The 17,386-nt window shown below is 37.6% G+C and overlaps 1 protein-coding gene across 1 annotated transcript; it reads right to left on the reverse strand.

Moving 5' to 3' along the window:
- Window positions 1-821: 821 nt before the first annotated feature.
- LOC110918580 (F-box/WD-40 repeat-containing protein At5g21040) lies at window positions 822-3,094 on the reverse strand. The gene is made up of 2 exons (XM_022162877.2): window positions 2,970-3,094; window positions 822-2,699 (listed from the first exon to the last, which is right to left on the reverse strand). The coding sequence occupies exon 2, from the start codon at window positions 2,679-2,681 to the stop codon at window positions 1,047-1,049; it is 1,635 nt and encodes a 544-aa protein (XP_022018569.1). The 5' UTR covers window positions 2,682-2,699; window positions 2,970-3,094; the 3' UTR covers window positions 822-1,046.
- Window positions 3,095-17,386: the final 14,292 nt, after the last annotated feature.

Below are 17,386 nucleotides of genomic sequence, written 5' to 3' on the forward strand. Positions count from 1 at the left end.
TTCACATGCAGCTTTTATAGGAAATTCATAAAACGTTTTAAACTTTGAAAGATAAGAGGCAACGGGGCGGTCCCGTTATAGCATCACGGGAAATTTTATAACACGTGGAACAATCAAATTCCCACCCCGCCTCCTTGCTATAACACGTTATACAATCACGCGATTCCATTTTCGTTATTTTTTCAACGCGTTATTCTTTTGTTTTGTGAGTGTAATTGTTGGTCGGGGGGAAATTGTTGGGTGTGGTGGTGAGTGATGACCACCCCCACTAAAAAAGGTTGTGAGTGATGGAAAAATGGTCGATGACATGTCGGAATTTGATTGGTGCTTGTGAGTGATAAAATTCTATCACTAGTGACCACCCCCCTCCCATAATAAAAAAACCTATTAAACTTTGACAAAAAAAATTATTGCTAGCCTCATATAACAAATGGAAACATGCTAAACAAACTTCATTAACTTATGTTAATTTCATATGACAAAGTGTGTGTCAATTTCAATGTGTCGGGTTGCATTTGATCCTTTCATGGGTCAAATCAAAACATCCATCTATAAATGAATCAAGTTAAATAGATCCCCCCCTTCCCTTCTGAAGTAACCGGGTCAAATAACTAGTTTTGATGCTAACCCAACACACACATCCAAATGGGTCAAAAGGCTAGTTCTGAAACTGGGTCACATGACTAGATTTGATACTAACCCAACACAGCACAACTGTAAACCGGTCAAATGACTAATTTAATGCTAACCCAGCCAGCGTGTAAATGAGTCAAATTTTGCAACCATTACCACCAGTTAGGTGGAACAGATTCCAAGAGAGAAAAGCTGAAGGCAAGTTTTCTGATGTTTTATGTGTTAAAATGCAATAAGTTTAAAATAAAAATGCAATACAAAAAAATAGTTCCCCTAAAACAGATGGCTAAAAGTTTTACCAGAGAAGATATGGTGCAGGCAACACAACATATGAAGGGACTCAAAAGTAAAAGCTTCAACCAGAGAACCACCATCACAAACAAATCAGCCGACTGACCTTGCACGTTTGCGAGTCAACCCTTGACCTTGCGAGTCAACCCACGTTTGTTGTACCACACACCATTTCTCTCACCACTCATCTGGCTTTTAGCAGCAATCACACATGGGTCAACCCTTTGACCTTTACTATCCATCTCATTTTGAAGCTTACGCCTCCTCATTCGGTTCTCAAAACGCAACGCCTTTAAAGCCGATACTCTTTTTGCCATTTCAAAAGCTTGCGAAAAATTCCAAATCCTAACTGTACCCTCTTCCCCACCACATATGATCCGGTCAGCACCGATTCCTACACAGAATAAACTCCCACCCGACCCGTGTAACATTCTTTGTGGCGGCTCCATATTCTTCTGGTCCAAATTATTTCCACTTGAAGAATCGCGTTTTTTAGTTTTTGTTGAAGAATGTCGGATGTTCTTCAGCAGCTTTCTGACATCAATGAGTGAAAGCTTACCATCACTTGACGCAGAAACTAGCCATGGAAACTCAAAAGAAAGAGAATATACAGGACCCGTATGTGGACCCCACGTTGCTAGCCGGCGAACTGAACCACATCCATTACTAGTAATCTCAAACATATGTATAGCACCATCTTCACCACCAGTGAAGATGAAATTACCGGTGTGACTTCTAGCTAGAGAATAAGCATTACCCACATGGGCATCTTTGATAATGTCAATAAGTGAAAAGGTATTAGTCTCCCAGATATATACATCTGAACCAGAAGTACTTACTACAGTACCATCATGTGGGACCAGGCTCCACACCCAGTCGTTATGCATCAAGACAGTCAAGCACTTGAGCGAGACACGATCCCAGACGCGTATGGTCATGTCCCATGACCCGCTGTAAATCCTAGATGAATCTAGCCCGATACAAGTTATCGGGCCTTGATGTTCCCAAAGTCGAAACTCGGTGTTCTGGTTTTGGGGTCCTTTTATGTCAAACAAGTGAGGGTGTCCTTCTTCAGCTCTCCAGCCATGTATAAACCCATCAGACCCGCCAGCAATTAACAGCTTAGAATCAGCTGCAACGGCTCGGATGGTGCAACCCAGAGGTCGAGATGAAGCGATTGAATAACCATCTTCAACGTCCCACATTCGAATAATCGAGTCATAACCGGAAGTTATTATAAGCTTTTTCGAGAGCAAAACAAAAAGAGTGCGAACGGGTTCTGTATGACCGTAAAGCGTATCGATTGTATACCGGCCCAGAAATGTTTTGCTCCGGAATTCCCGTTCCACAAATAATGCCTTCCAAGATCTCTCATCAGAACACTCAGCATTTAAAGAGACGGGGACTCCTGTCGGGAGTCCCCATCTCTCACAGTAAAACTCCTTCCAAACGTGATGATCAGACGCAATCCGATACAAAGACGGACTCACACAGGAAACAACCCCAAGCTCCTTGGGATCAAGACAGTTAAATATCTCAGATATTAACGCTGGAGGAAGGTCTGCAATCGTTCTATGATCACTCAACAAGCAAGCATCAATCGGTAACTTTGCAGAATGTATCAATTTTCCAGAATTCGTAACTACGGTTTCTGAATCTATAACCAAACTCTTTCCAGATGAAACAATATGGTTTGAATCAACTTCTGAATCCTTTGTGACAGCAATATCGGTATTCACTTTGCATTCAAATGCCATAAAATATCCCCTCTATTCCTACACAACCCAACAAACATTCTATAATCAAAACAATCTCAATCCTATCAAAACATTCACATAGATTTTAGGGCAAAATAGGTTACAACGATTACCACAACAAATTATCGTATAAAAGTTACAAAATTTAATCTAAAAACAGAATAAGAACCCTAGCACGCAACCCTAGGTTAAATTTAATGGAATGGAGAAATTAACGAGAAGAAAGTGGCAAAACGATGATTAAATTGAGTGGAGAATGGAGAAATTAACATGAAATTGGAAAATTACCTGCGAAAAAATTTAGGGTTTTGACGGAAGAAGAATAGGGAATCCAAAGCGATGGGGAATGAAAATCAATGAGAAATTATGAATAGATCCAAGTTATAGGGAGGTCTGTAACTAGGGCCGGGATAACGGGTCAACCCGATCTGTTAAGACACGAACATGATAAGACACGAACCCAAAATACGTAAACACGAACACGACACGAAATTTTATTGTGTGAGATTTTCGAAACACGAACACGAACCTATTAATAAACAGGTTACACGAAACGACCTGTTAAGACACGAAAAAATTACCAACGTATCATACGACCTATTTAAGACACGGACATGACCTGTTAAGACATGAAAAAATTACCAATGTATCAGACGACCTGTTTAAGACACAAACACGACCTGTTAAGACACGAACACGACATGTTTAAGACACGCACACGGCCTGTTAAGACACGAACACGACATGTTTAAGACACGAACACGATCAAATTGGGCAAGCTGTGAACTGAATTGGGAATGGTGGTGTTTGTGAGAGAGATTTAAAAATTAGGGTTTGGATTGTGGAAAAAGAACCGCGTGTGTTTGTGTATAATTTATCCCAGGTCCCACGACTGATGACCCCATGTCCACACCTACATATAATATTTTTTAATTTTTAATTATTAACATGTACTTAATGGGTCTTAACAGGTTTTAACCTGTTTAGACACGAAACATGTTAAGGTCTTATCGTGTTGACCTGTTTTAGACACGAAACATGTTAAGGTTAAACACGAAACATGATAACTTCATGTAGGTTCATGTCGTGTTATCGTGTTCGTGTCAGAATTGCTAGCCCTATCTGTAACAAAATAAAAAGGTAATAATTTGATAATAAAAAATTAATTAAATAAAGTTGTTTTAATCGAAATTAATTAAAGTTATTAAACTCAACTAGCAAAGGACTGTAATATTATACATGTTTAAAACATAACTAGCAGGATGTCCGTACAATATGGCGGGAACAACACATCGCATTGTGATACTTGTTTTTTGGTAATTTCCAAATTTCCAAACAAATCAAGTGGGGTGGGACCCACTTGTTGACCGAAATTGACTAGGAGGGGGGGGGGGGTAAAGTGTAAAATGTTAATTTATTAGATATTTTTGTAATTAACCAAAGTACGGTGATTAAGGGGGTAATTAGAGAATCGGAAGGTTAATCAACATCAACTAGTTCACTAAACTAGTAGAAATTGTATTTTGATACTTTAGATGCTTTCCGTTTGGTCATCGGCTAGTTTACGGCACTTTTGTGTCGTATCGACGAAGGTTTGTCGCAAGTTGTTATTCCGCCATCAAACGATGCATGAAGTGATTTCGAGTCCAAAATAAGCTTAACTAGTTCGCCATGTCTTCCGGTTGGTTGTTTTGGCGTCGGAAATGTTATTTACTAGCTTGTCGGTTAAAAAACGGACAAGTTGTGGGGGTTGCAACGCAACGCCGAAAGCTTATGTTTCGGACACCCCATTAATATCCTCATATTGTTTTCATGTATTTGTTATCATTTGTCATCATTCCGGAGTCTCGGAAATGCTAAATTATTAGTTCGGGCGAGTTAGAATTGTTTTATTTTTAACAGAACGGACGATTTTGTATTTAGGGTGTTGTACAGGAAAGTTATGTATTTTTGCAAGATGTGTTTTCATATTAATGTTTTCTTATATATGTAGACTCAGTTATGTCATTCGTGTGTTGTTTTTCATTGTTTCGTTCTGTTTTCACGGTTTTGCTGTAATGAATGGTGTAACCGTGAATAGTGCACGCAACACTTTTTACCAACACTTTTAGGACATTGTTTACTTGGTTTCGCCACACGACGAAAACTAATATATGTTATAGTATTGTTCTCTTGTCCTAACACTTTACTTTTATCTAATGTACGATCCAGTTTCGTAATATACTAAAAATAGTGATTAGATTGTACAGAATCACCGGTTATTTGCCATTTGTCACAGGTGTGTCCATGATTCTGCCAGGTTCGAAGTCAGAATGTTTATTTTATAAAGTTTGACAGATAATCTCCACTCTTTAGCTTGGTCCTCAACATGTTGAGAGTTGTTATCAGATTGCCTTGGAAATCTGAGAAACAAGTTTAAATGGTCAGAGAAGTGCATAAAAACTTAGAAAAAGTAGAAGAAATTAGATGAAATTATGTCACACCCCGATATTTTCACGTATTACCGGTGGGGAGTATCGTGACGTAGTTGATATTATCATAGTCAAACAACACAATTTAAATGCACAGTGGAAGCAAAAGATAAATATATTACAATCCGATATAAAGTAATATCCGAGTATTACAACAGAATGTAAAGGATCCACAGGCGGATCAAAGATAAAATGAAACATTGTTCAACAGACTTTAGGCATATTAAGCTTGCGAGACTCTTTATTGATGCTAGGAGTAGCCAGCCTATTCCGATTAGTACCTGCACTTAGCCTTTTTGGAAAATATGTCAGTTTACACTGGTAAATACAATAACTGACTCATTTTGAAAATGTTTTAGAAAATTGATTTGAGTGCAAACGGCACAAAACTTTTTATAACTTGGGATCATTATTTGTATATAATACTTGTAAAAGAATTACATGTTTGTTATGCGTTCAGTTGCCCGGTTCGTGCCGGGTTAAAGCTTAATAGACACACCACATGGTATAGTCCCGCGGCGGTTTATTCCCGAAACCGGCGGTTATACTTTATTAATTTTAAATGCACTGACGGGTGTACGCCTACACCCGTGTGCTAAGGTCGTGGCCATTCTATGAATGATGCCAAGGATATCCGGGACATGGTCATTAACCCCCCAAAGGCTTTAAGCAAACAAAACAATTTAAACGGGTCATTTCAATGATTTAACCTTCATACGATTAAAGATTCAATGCTCGACCAAGCGGTATTTGTATATACCGTACCCCAAGCCCGTATAGGGAAAATAAGTTAAAAGTATTTACCTGAGCAAATTTATACAATTTATCGTAGTCGTATACCACCAAGCAAGTACAGATAGCTTTTACTGGGCTCCTAAATCTGGAATGAAGGTTTTTAATAACCTATTAGATTCCTAACGGGTCTTTAATTAAGCATAAGCTTAGACCGGTTAGTTTTAAAGGAGGATACGGTTCGAAACGCATGATTATGCGAAGACCGGATCAGAATGTGGTTTAGACCCGACAAGCTTGTATACTTGTGTAATAAGGGTAAACTAGACATATTCTGGATTTTGAAATAAAAATGATAAGGTTTGACCCGTTTCAGCTAATTTATGCAAACTAGTTACATAAGCCGATCCGAACGCGAAAAGTACGTAACGGGTAACCAAAAGAGTCATGAACAGGTTTCCTAAGTCAATATGCCTTAAATATGTTGTGATATCAGTAGGATACCTTCCATTATGCCCAAAACGAGTTTAAGACCAATTTATGCCCCGTAGGGGTATTTCGGTCATTTTAAAGGTTATAAAAGAGGTTTAATATAAATCTGAGTTTCAGGTCTGATATAATCAATACAAATACTTAATTTTATAAGTTATAACAGTAGGGTATTACACATATGTGAATTTTATCATTTATAACCAAACTATGCACCGAAGGGGCATTTTGGTAATTTCACATAAGGTTTAAAGGTCAAATTTGGAAATCTGAGTTTAAAACTTTTGCTTACTGTTAAAGCATAAAATTTTACTCAAAATATCAGTAGGTATTAAGTTTCATATGCCAAAAATAGTTTTAACTCATACTATGCGCTTAAAACGCGTAAAAGTCGGTTTATAGCGATTTTCGGGTTTAAATAGGAAATCTGAGTTTTTGATCAGTTGATAAAGTTCAAAATATCTTATTTATGATATAAAATCAGTAGCAAAAGGTTCGGGGTCAAAATGTTTTGTAAAACTCAATTTATAAGCCAAAAGGGCAAATTCGGTAATTGCCGAATCAAGCTTGAAACCCTATGTTATGCTCAGCCTAAAAATAAATAAAAATCTTCAAAAATCCCAAAATATTATTTATATCAGTAGGTAAAAATTTTGGTATCAAAAATTGGGTTTAGATAGGATATACGCTAATTATGCCGTTTAATTAATAAAAAGCTTTTCATTTACGCTAATGAGCATAACTCCTAATCTAGACCTCAAACTGATGTCAAATTTTAGGGACAAGTTTATAAATCAGCAATAAAGATTATTATCCTCTCATATTTTCAAAATTCTCATTTTAGGGTCAAAAGGCATAACGGTCAACATTTAGGCATTTAATGGAAACATGCGTGAACTAGGATTTCTATGGAACCAAGTTGCATAACCTCGGAGGGTTATACCAACCTATAATATGGTCCTAATGGAATCCTAAGGCAGATCTAAACTAAGCCAAATCGGGTCAGAACTGAAAGTCAAAGCAAAAGTCAACTTTTGCGACTTTCGGTTCCGAACCGAGCCTATACTTAGAATTGTCGGGTTGAATCATGCTTAGGCATGTTCAACTAGTACTTACCAAGTTATTAAAGTGAGAAAACTGATTTTATGGTCTCTTATATTAATAGCTATGAATTTATCTAAATTAACCCGTTTGACTTTTATTTGACCCGACAATTTAACTAAGTAAACGTGGTAATTAGGAGGTGCCCTTTTGAGGGTTAAACACCAACCTAATTACGGTCACGTAGCCACGTTCGATGCAAACAACGGCTTAACCATTTAAAAGTCAAAGAGTTTATCGATAACGCTTGACTTTTCGGGTTAAAACACTAAATAATTAAACTAAGCACGAAAGGACACTTACAAGGGTCCAATGGACAGAAGGTAACTCATAAGGAGGTTCCCAAATAGCAAGGATCCTCAGATTTGAGTTTGAGAGAAAGATTGAAGGAAATGAGCAATGAGAGCCATGATAAAGGGGGTATTTATAGGGTTTTGAGAGCCGTTAGGATCGTTCCTCGTTAAACGGGATTCGATCTCAGCCCTACAAGTATGCCCCTTGTTTTAGAAAACTATGGGTGCACTAAAACCAGCCCCTAGAATCAAGTATGTGAGACAAAAAGAAAAACCAAAGCTAGTTTTTAACATTTCTGTTACTGGCAACAGCTTACGGACCGTAAGGGTCCAGTCATACGGTCCGTAAGGACCAGGCCTGCACACAGCAAGTTTCAAAAGTTGACAATTTTGGCCCCTGCACTTCCAAATGCCATTTCTGACACATCTAAGGCCCGTTAAACCATTTTTAAGGCTCTACAATGATGCCTAAGCATAGGGAACATGAAACATGCTCAAAAATATGCCGGATGTCGGTTCGTTTGGTCGTACGGTCACGTTGTTCGGCTAATTACGACGAAACACGGACGGACGCGAAAAACGAACCAAATTACGCGACGAATGGAATTTTAACAAGCCAAACACTAAAATAAAATATTCTAGTGCTTACATAAATTTTTGGGTGTCCGGGGATATTCAGAATGCAAGATATGCGCGAAAATGCAAACTTGTGCACTTTTTGACACTTTTAGTCCCTGCTTGACTTAAAAGTTTATTTTTGCGCACGAAACACCTCTAAGCCTATATCTAAGCTATATAAAGGATAAATAGGGTATGTTTAACTCATGGGCATATTCCGGAAGGTCCGTTTCCATACGAATCGACATACTTTTGTAGTTTGACGCAATTAGTCCTTTAATTGCGCAAAGTAGCGCGAAATGCCGTTTAATGATATCTAAGCCTTCCATGGACCATATTGATCATTCCCAAGCATATACTTAAATATTACTACGCTCCCGTTCGCTTAGATGGTCACCGAAAAGCGTATTTTCAAAAGTTGATGCTTTCGGTCCCTCTATTGCGCAAACTTGCGTATCTCATCATTTAATAGTATTGAAGCCTCATTTAATCCATATTAGGCATTCTTGAAAGTATTATTAAACATCACGATGCTTCGGGTTTTCTAAAAGGTCATTCAGAGGTATAATTAAACATATTGACACTTTTAGTCCCTCTAACTTGCAAAGTTGCGCGTAACTTTACTTATAGGCATAAAAAGCTTAGACGGCCATTATTTGGCATTCCCGAGAGTATAATCAAATATCATGAAGCTCCCGGTTTGTTAAGAGGTCACTCAGAGGTAAGAATTAACATGTTGACGCTTTTAACCCTTCATTGTGCAAACTTTCAATTAATTAGGCAAACGGCTACACTTGATCAACAAGTGGCTCATTTGTGAATATAAATACCGTATGATGTTATTTAGAATCTTATTTTAGGCATGCTAACACTTCCAGTCCTTTCATAATCAAAGTTTTTGATTTTTCGAAAAATTAGTCCCTTAAATTCAATATTGGACTTTATTAGGGTTTATTACACGTGTCAATACATCATTGGACGTGATTTTACGAGGTGTTACAAATTAGAGTGTTAGTGAGTTGCAAACTCCCTTAGAAAGTTGTTGGAAAGTGCTCAGCTGAAATGCTCAAGTTTAGTATTCTAGAGAGAATTTCTTTGACAACTGTCACTTTTCTGTACATTCCGTACAATAATTGAACAGTAGTCTGTGCTTTGATAACTGTGCATGGTATAGTTTACAAGACGAATGAATTTCTGATTACTGATATACACATACAATGGCGTTTTATGTGCAAGACTTTTATCATTACTACATGCAACACGATATAGTTCTATTAATGCACAAAACAGAATTGGCACCACTATCAGACAAACAAGAAATATTGACGGGAGTTCAGTACTTAGACAGACATGATGTTAAGACACAAAATGAGCCCCAGGACCCAGTGATACACTAGTATAGTGTGTAAGAAAGTGAGGATCACAAAACTGCTTCACTAGGTGATAGTTTAAGTGCCGGAAAGTGCCTAAAACCCACTTAAAGTGCTGAATTCAGCATTTTTCAGCAAAAATCAGCATTTAACACGTTGGTAACATGTAAAAATATGACAAAATGATCCTGAATGCTTTCCTAAGTGTCAGGAATTAAAAGTGTCACAAAAGGGTACTTAAAGATCACTAAACGGTATAGTTTGACACTTTAACGAACCGGAATCTAACCGAACAACCGGACACTACCCGAAACACTAAAATTAAACTAGAAGCATTGTTTTAAAGTTTCTGAGCTAGTTATGATCCTCGAACACCCTAACACACTATATAACATATCATACACATAAACACTAACCATTACACTTAGAATTCTAACTAATCACCTAACTTAACATCAAAACCCAACCAATACCCCCCCCCCCCCGTTGTTGGGATGGTCACCATGTGGTCCCCACCTCATGATCTCCTAAGATCCACTAAGATTTGATTAAGATTATGATCTTGATATGCTTTGTACTTAAGGAACATAAGACCCTTTGGATAAAAGAATTAAATGGTTATATGAAGGACTAAAGCTCTCATTCTCTCACACACTTAACACACCACTCATCTCTCTCCCTCTCCCTTGGCTCTCGGCCGTGAGCAACAACAACATCATCACCATCATTCATCAAGTTCCATCCATTTCCAAGTTCATTCTAAGGTGCAAGAAGGTGTCTAAGGAAGTGTGGAGCTTGTGGATCTTGAAGGACCTCTCCCATTTGCTATTATCCAACCCATTTGTCATCTTCAACATCTTGTGTTCATCTCTGGCCATAGAGCTAGTAGTAAGACCCTTATGATCTCTTGTTACTTCATATTTTGATGGTTAAAAGATGATGAACATTGTTAATCTTGTTGAACACTAAAGAGCATATTCATGAAACTTTAATATAAGCTTAATACCATATGAATACATAAGAAACCTACTAGATGGTGATTAAACACATGATCTAGTAAGTTAAGGTGGTGATCTTGTGAAAGACCAAGATCATCATGCTTTATGACTTCATGGACTTGAAATATGAAAATGATTTTATGAATAATGAAACATGTAACATGATTACTAGACATGAACTTGGATAACTTCAAAAATAGTTTTCCAAAGAAAACAAGTTAAATAACAAAATTTACATAGATTTGGTTTTTACATAAACAAACACTATTTTTGGTGGCAAAACATGTGTATAAACACTTGTGAAACAAGAAGATGTCATAAGGAAATGTTTTTGTAAAACATGTTTACAAGTTGTAAACACCTAAATCTTCCAAGAATGAAATTTTTAAAGAAGTAAACACACTTTAAAGGGTAACAAAACCTACTAAACACACTACCAAGTTACTACAAGTTTTTATGAAAGTTCAAGTTCATGATTATTATGTAGATAGCATTGTTTTGGCACTCGGTAAGTATAGATTGATTGTTGATTGTTTGTGATGATTTTGAAAAGAAAATGATATGCTTTGATAGCATGGACACCTCCATTTTTAGGGGAAACTATGGCAAAATTTTCTAAAAATATAAACACTTAGAAAAATATTTTCTAAACAAATATTTACAAGTGTGTTTTAACTATGGTTTTCAATATAAACCTTGCCATAGATTTTTTTACAAAAATACAAGTATTGGAGGTTGGTTTTTATAAATAAAAATGGATAAATATGTATTTAGAATATACATTTACATTAAAAATACATTCTTTGTGGTTATTTGTATACTTTGTGTATTAGTTATATTATTTTAGGATTTAAAGTAATATAACTTAACAAAATACCAAGGATTTACAATCCAAAATAATACAAAAAATCACAAGGAATAAATATATAAGTTACACACTTAATATTGTGAAACCGAACGCAGGAACGTAACTTACAAAATATTCCGGAAAATACCGTTATAAATATATTTTAGGTAAATATTATTTTGGATACGAAAGAGATGAAAATATGTTTTTTATTGTTATTACAAAGTATATATCATATTTTCGACAAGGAGAAAATATATTATTTTTAGAAGTAAAAATATATTTTCTTGGAACAATTAGAAGATATATGATTTTTGGGAAAAATATATATATTTTCTTGAAATGCATTATTTTGGACAAAATAAGTTTATATATATTTTCTATAGTGAGACTTGAAAATATATTATTTTGGGTATACAAATACAAGAATACGTAAATACATGTATGAGATACCCCCATCCTTTGGAAGGAAATACAAATATGAATACTTGAGAAGTATTGTTACAAAAATATTGCTTAATGATTATTCCAAAAAGTAACAAATGTAATTTAAGTTAAAATATTTATTATTCCAAATAATTATATGACTTGGAATAATACCGAAGGCACAATAAAACGTAACTCAAAAGCACTAACTAATACAAAGTCAAGGCACGACCCGCTCGCCTGATAGACATTAGTACATTGTAGGTTGTCGTGCACACAAATAGTGGCTTGAGTTTCGTCGGATTGAAGAACGCGAAACAGTGAGTTTATGTCCCCCTTTTCTCTTAACTGTTTTCGGTTTTATAACTCTCGGGGGTGGAATACATGTTGCATATGTTTAGACAGTATGAATTGACTATGAACTGAACTATTAGATCATGTGAGCATAGACTAAATTTGAAATGCCATTAACTCATAATTAGGGATGAATGTTAGATCTAACGGGTACGGCTGAACCCCACTCATGGTACATGTGACCACTTGAGTGCTTCGGTGTCCCAGTCGAGGTGAATCGACATCAGTCGAGGTGAATCGACATCAGTCGAGGTGAATCGACATCAGTCAAGGTGAATTGACATAGTCGAAGGTGAATTCGACATAGTCGAGGGAAATCAACAAGGGTATAAGCCTACTCATTTCGGGTGCTCCCTATATCCTCACATGCTTTAATGTCATTGTAAAACATTTATTTACGTTCATAAATGCTTTTCATATCTGTTTCAAAGGAATCTCTCAAAGGTTTACAAGATTGTCAGTACTCACACAAACGCATGAACTCACTCAACTTTTGTTGATGTTTTCCAAAATTACATGTATTTCAGGTAACAAGTTGGATCTTGGGCGCGGGTGTTGTTTCTAGAAGTAAATTCCAAGTTTAGATGTCATCCACTTTTGTTGAATTGTATCTTAGTCGAAGGTTGTGTTGTTTGAAACTTAAATAACTGGTATTTGTAATACTTTTACTTAATGAATGGATGAACATCGTTTTGAACATATAGTTGTTTATTATGATTGAATGCAATAATATTAAACCAGCCACACATCATACGTTTCCGCAAAAGTCAGGGTGTGACAGTTTGGTATCAGAGCTTCGATTGTAGTGAACTAAGATCCCTTATCGACTATAGACGACAATCACTAGAACTCTCTCACGAAAACATTTTCACAACAGGTTTTTCATTGCATTCACGAAAGCACCAAGATCCACGAGTCAAACATTTTTCAGAGAAAAGACAAGACAAGGACATTAGTAGGGAGGAGAATACCCTAAATTAAACCGCCAACTAAGGCATAGTGTAACACCCCGTATTTTCGAAAGTCAAAGTCAAAGTCAAGATTGAAGTCAAAGGAAGAAAAGATCGCTAATTGCGATCTATCACTCTTTGCTCAACTACTGTTTTGACTTCTTTGACTGTAGTTAGTCTATTTTATGTTTACGTTAGTTGTATTATGTTGAGTAATTAACTAAAATCGAAGTAATCGAATGTTTGTCGCTGAGAAACGCTTTACGACTGTGAATAGTAGGAAGTAACAATGCGATAAAGTCAATTAAACGCTAATCGAACTAATCTAATCATCATCGCGCTCGCAACTCGAAATACGCATTTTGGTGGCTAATATACGTGTGTGTGTGCCTTATGTGTTACTTGTGCATGTTTATTTATGTTACGTGTGGTAATCAATCGAATCGAATCGCAATCGAACTCAATCGCAATCGAATCGCAATCGCAAACCGAATACGAAATAAGGATACTTGTATGTTGATATAGTAGTTGGGATTAAAAGTAATTTGAATAGGAAACTCTATCGTATCCTCATCAGTCGCAATCGAAATCGAAATATCAAAAATCGTCACACCGAACACTCGAATCAGGCAGCTGAACGATCAGGCTACCAGCCGATCGAACAGCCAGCCGATTGGACAGGCTGTCCGATCGGACAGGCTGTCCGATCGAGCTGCCTGGCCGATCGGCCAGCCTTTACCTCTTTTGGCATCCTATAAATACCCCTGTCATTGTCAAACTTTCTACTTTTGGAAACCTCAGTCCGACCAACATGCTCAGCTCACTTTTTCTCAGATTTCTCTCGATTCCGGTAAGATTTCGTCCTAAATCTTGTACTTTCTTGATCTACACGCACTCCTACACCTTTCTATCTTTCAAATCTTAACTTCTAACTGTGAAATCATCAAGATTCAAGTGTTCTAGGATGATGTCATCATGGGTTCTTGAAGAACTTCATGTTTTGGCCTCAATCCACCAAGAATAACTTGGATCTAGCCGATTTCCACATATACAAGCAATGATCTTTCATAGATCTAAACATATACACGGTGAAAAGGATTGAAAGATGGTTTTCCAACTTTCTTTCAACTCTTTTACACTCAGTGCCTTCAAAACCGATAGGAACGGAGTTTGTGCCGACTTACTAATCATCCTAGTAGTTGTGCGGTTCAAGATCCAGGTTCTATCCACGAGGTTCACCGATTTCTAGTTAAACGTTAAACAACCGTCCTGTACAGTTCACTGACCGGGTTTGGGTGATTCCTGTCCGATCAGGAGAACCAAGTAAAGACGAGTTTTCTGTTGTTTGAATCGTTCTCAAAATACCTTGATAAAACGATAAACAATCAGAACAACCAAGTGTTCGACGAATAGGCTGATCAGGTCAGGGTGCTGACCAATCGGACTGCTGTCCGAACGGACAGCCAACCGATCGGACAGTCAGTCGATCGACTGGCCAGCCGATCGGCTAGCACATGGTCCCACACTTAATCAATTTATTCTTTTGAAGTTGAGTATTGAACGAACTGTTGTTCGATCGGACTACCGTCCGATTGGATTACTCTTCGGATCATGAGATACTATACTTCAACACTTAATCGATTTTTCAACATGTTCGACGCACTAGGAGTGCCACCCGATCGAACAGCCACCCGATTAGGTGATACCCTGCTGAGAACTTGTTTTGCTGAGGTACCTAGCCGATCGGGTTGCCGGCCGATCGAACGACCGTTCAATCGACCGACCTGAAAGGTAAAGATACTTCAATGTTTTCAAATACTGCAACAAAAACTTCAAAAGTCAAACCATCATACACAAACACATCTTACTCTAAGGAAGAAACAATCCACTAGAACAGCCATCCGATCGGCCTACCGACCGACCGGACAGTTGTCCGAACGGACTGTCAACCGAACGGTCAGCCGTCCAATCGAACTACCGTCCGAGCGACCAGCTGTCCGACTCTCCAACACTTGTTTCCGTTTTACGCGTTGCTTATCGTTATGCTATCGAACTATTCAGGCTAACCCTACTCCCAAGCGCTCCCTTCAATCCATCAACCGCTGTGAGTATACTCGAACCCTTTTTGCTTTCGCACTTTTGGGTGTTACATACGTTACTTATTCTAAATCACAATCGAACACACTACGAAATACTTTAAACGCTAACCGTTACCACATGTATTACGTGACTAAATGAATGCTTGTTGTTATATTTACATGTGGAATGTTGTCTACCTGCCTTAACGACGATAGTACTATAGTTGGGACTTAGCACCCGTTCACACCGGGGTTGTTAAGGACAATTACTTGCATGGATTACGGGGGTAATCATGTATTGCGAACTGCCTCGGGCAGTCAACCCGCAGTCATTGGTATCGATAGATCCATGTCGATAATTAACATGCTTCGTTTTCCTCTGTGTACGTGCTCGTTATGCGTAAACTATTTCGAACTCTATATGCTATTATCAAACTTGTATGCTCACCTTTACATTTTATGTATTGACTTTATTTTAACGTATGTGACAGGTGTTTAAGATGCTTATCTGCTAGGAAAGCGAGGCTAGAATAAAGCTTTAGAGCCCAACAAATAGTTGTCTGTAGTGGTCAAATTATGGGTCTCTGGAAGCAGATAAACAATTACTGTATTTAAAATCTGAGTTGTCGGAACGGAAATATTTGCCTGGATTTTATTTGTAATAATTTGTTTACTGTTTAAGATACGGTATAGGACGTATTATTTTAAATTGAATAGTAATGATAATTGTTATGGAAACTTCTGGACTATCTGTTTCGCTCAGTTCCATGCCCTGATGATTCCGCCATCGGTTGGGGTGTGACAGATTGGTATCAGAGCCATAACTATAGGGAATTAGGCAGACTCGACCTAGTCCGAGTCGATGTCTTAGAAACCTAGTCTATAGTTAGAACCCGATAGACCGGCTCGTGCATGACCATTAAGGACTATGTATGAGCTTATTACTATTCTTCGCTATTCTCGCCTACGCTACACTATCACTGCCCTCGAGTTTTTAATAAAGACAAGTGATTTAGTCAAGGCTAGGTGTGAAAGCCGCAAATTCTCGACTAAATTGCTTGATCAACCCGTATTTTCACTATTCACCTTGCTCATATCATTGCTGTTTTTGAGAATCATGACATAGTATGACCAGTCGTCTTCACTTGGAACAGATTCTATCAACTTATCAATGATCTCTTCATTATGCTTTTTTTTTCAACAACGAACGCTTGTTTAACGGGGAGAATTATACCAAACCAGGAGTGAAATCCATATTTATTTTGATGAATAATCTCCTCTATTTTACTAAAAGCAAGGGAAAGTTGTCAAGCTAAGGGTGAAACCCTAACCTTGATGGCTTGTCCATAGATTTTACCAAAACGCTCACCAAAGTCTCGACGGACTCCAACGACCTGAACTCACGATATGACTAGAGGAATGCGTGCCGAATGCCCAAGAATCGAGGCCGAGGCCGATCCCGAAGGTCGGAATGTGATGATAAGTCTTTGAGAATAGTCGAATCACTTTGGGTAGTCAATGTCTAATAGCTGCACACAATCCATTTCTCGATTTCTAGGTGTTTCGATTCTGAGCCCGCAACTGTTGACTCTGATAGTTCGTCGATTTTATGTGTTTTAAGTGTATTTATCTGTTTATGTGTTTAAAATTTTGGAGATTTATTCGATTTTTGCACTCACTTCGATCGACACACACAACCCGCATTGCTCTTCTATCTCAAAACGCTAACAAATCGTTGTTACCATACGGAAACGCCGTACGTTATGATGCTCGCTATACTATACGCTTAACCCATACTAACCGCGATCGCTATATTCGAACGACTTGGGATCTTTGAATGATAGGTTTCTGTATTCTGGCTGCCTCTGTGATTGAATGCGTATGTGCTTTCGTGTTTCTGTGCTTTTGTACCCTACGTGCTTACATGCTTACGTGCTTATGTGCTTCTGTGACTACGTGAATCTGTGGTTATGTGCCT

This window comes from Helianthus annuus, chromosome 16 (assembly GCF_002127325.2).
Source record: "Helianthus annuus cultivar XRQ/B chromosome 16, HanXRQr2.0-SUNRISE, whole genome shotgun sequence".
NCBI lineage: Eukaryota > Viridiplantae > Streptophyta > Magnoliopsida > Asterales > Asteraceae > Helianthus > Helianthus annuus.

Bases quoted from the DNA above. Each gene is read 5' to 3' on its own strand.
- LOC110918580 (XM_022162877.2), bottom strand. From the start codon at position 2,681: ATGGCATTTGAATGCAAAGTGAATACCGATATTGCTGTCACAAAGGAT.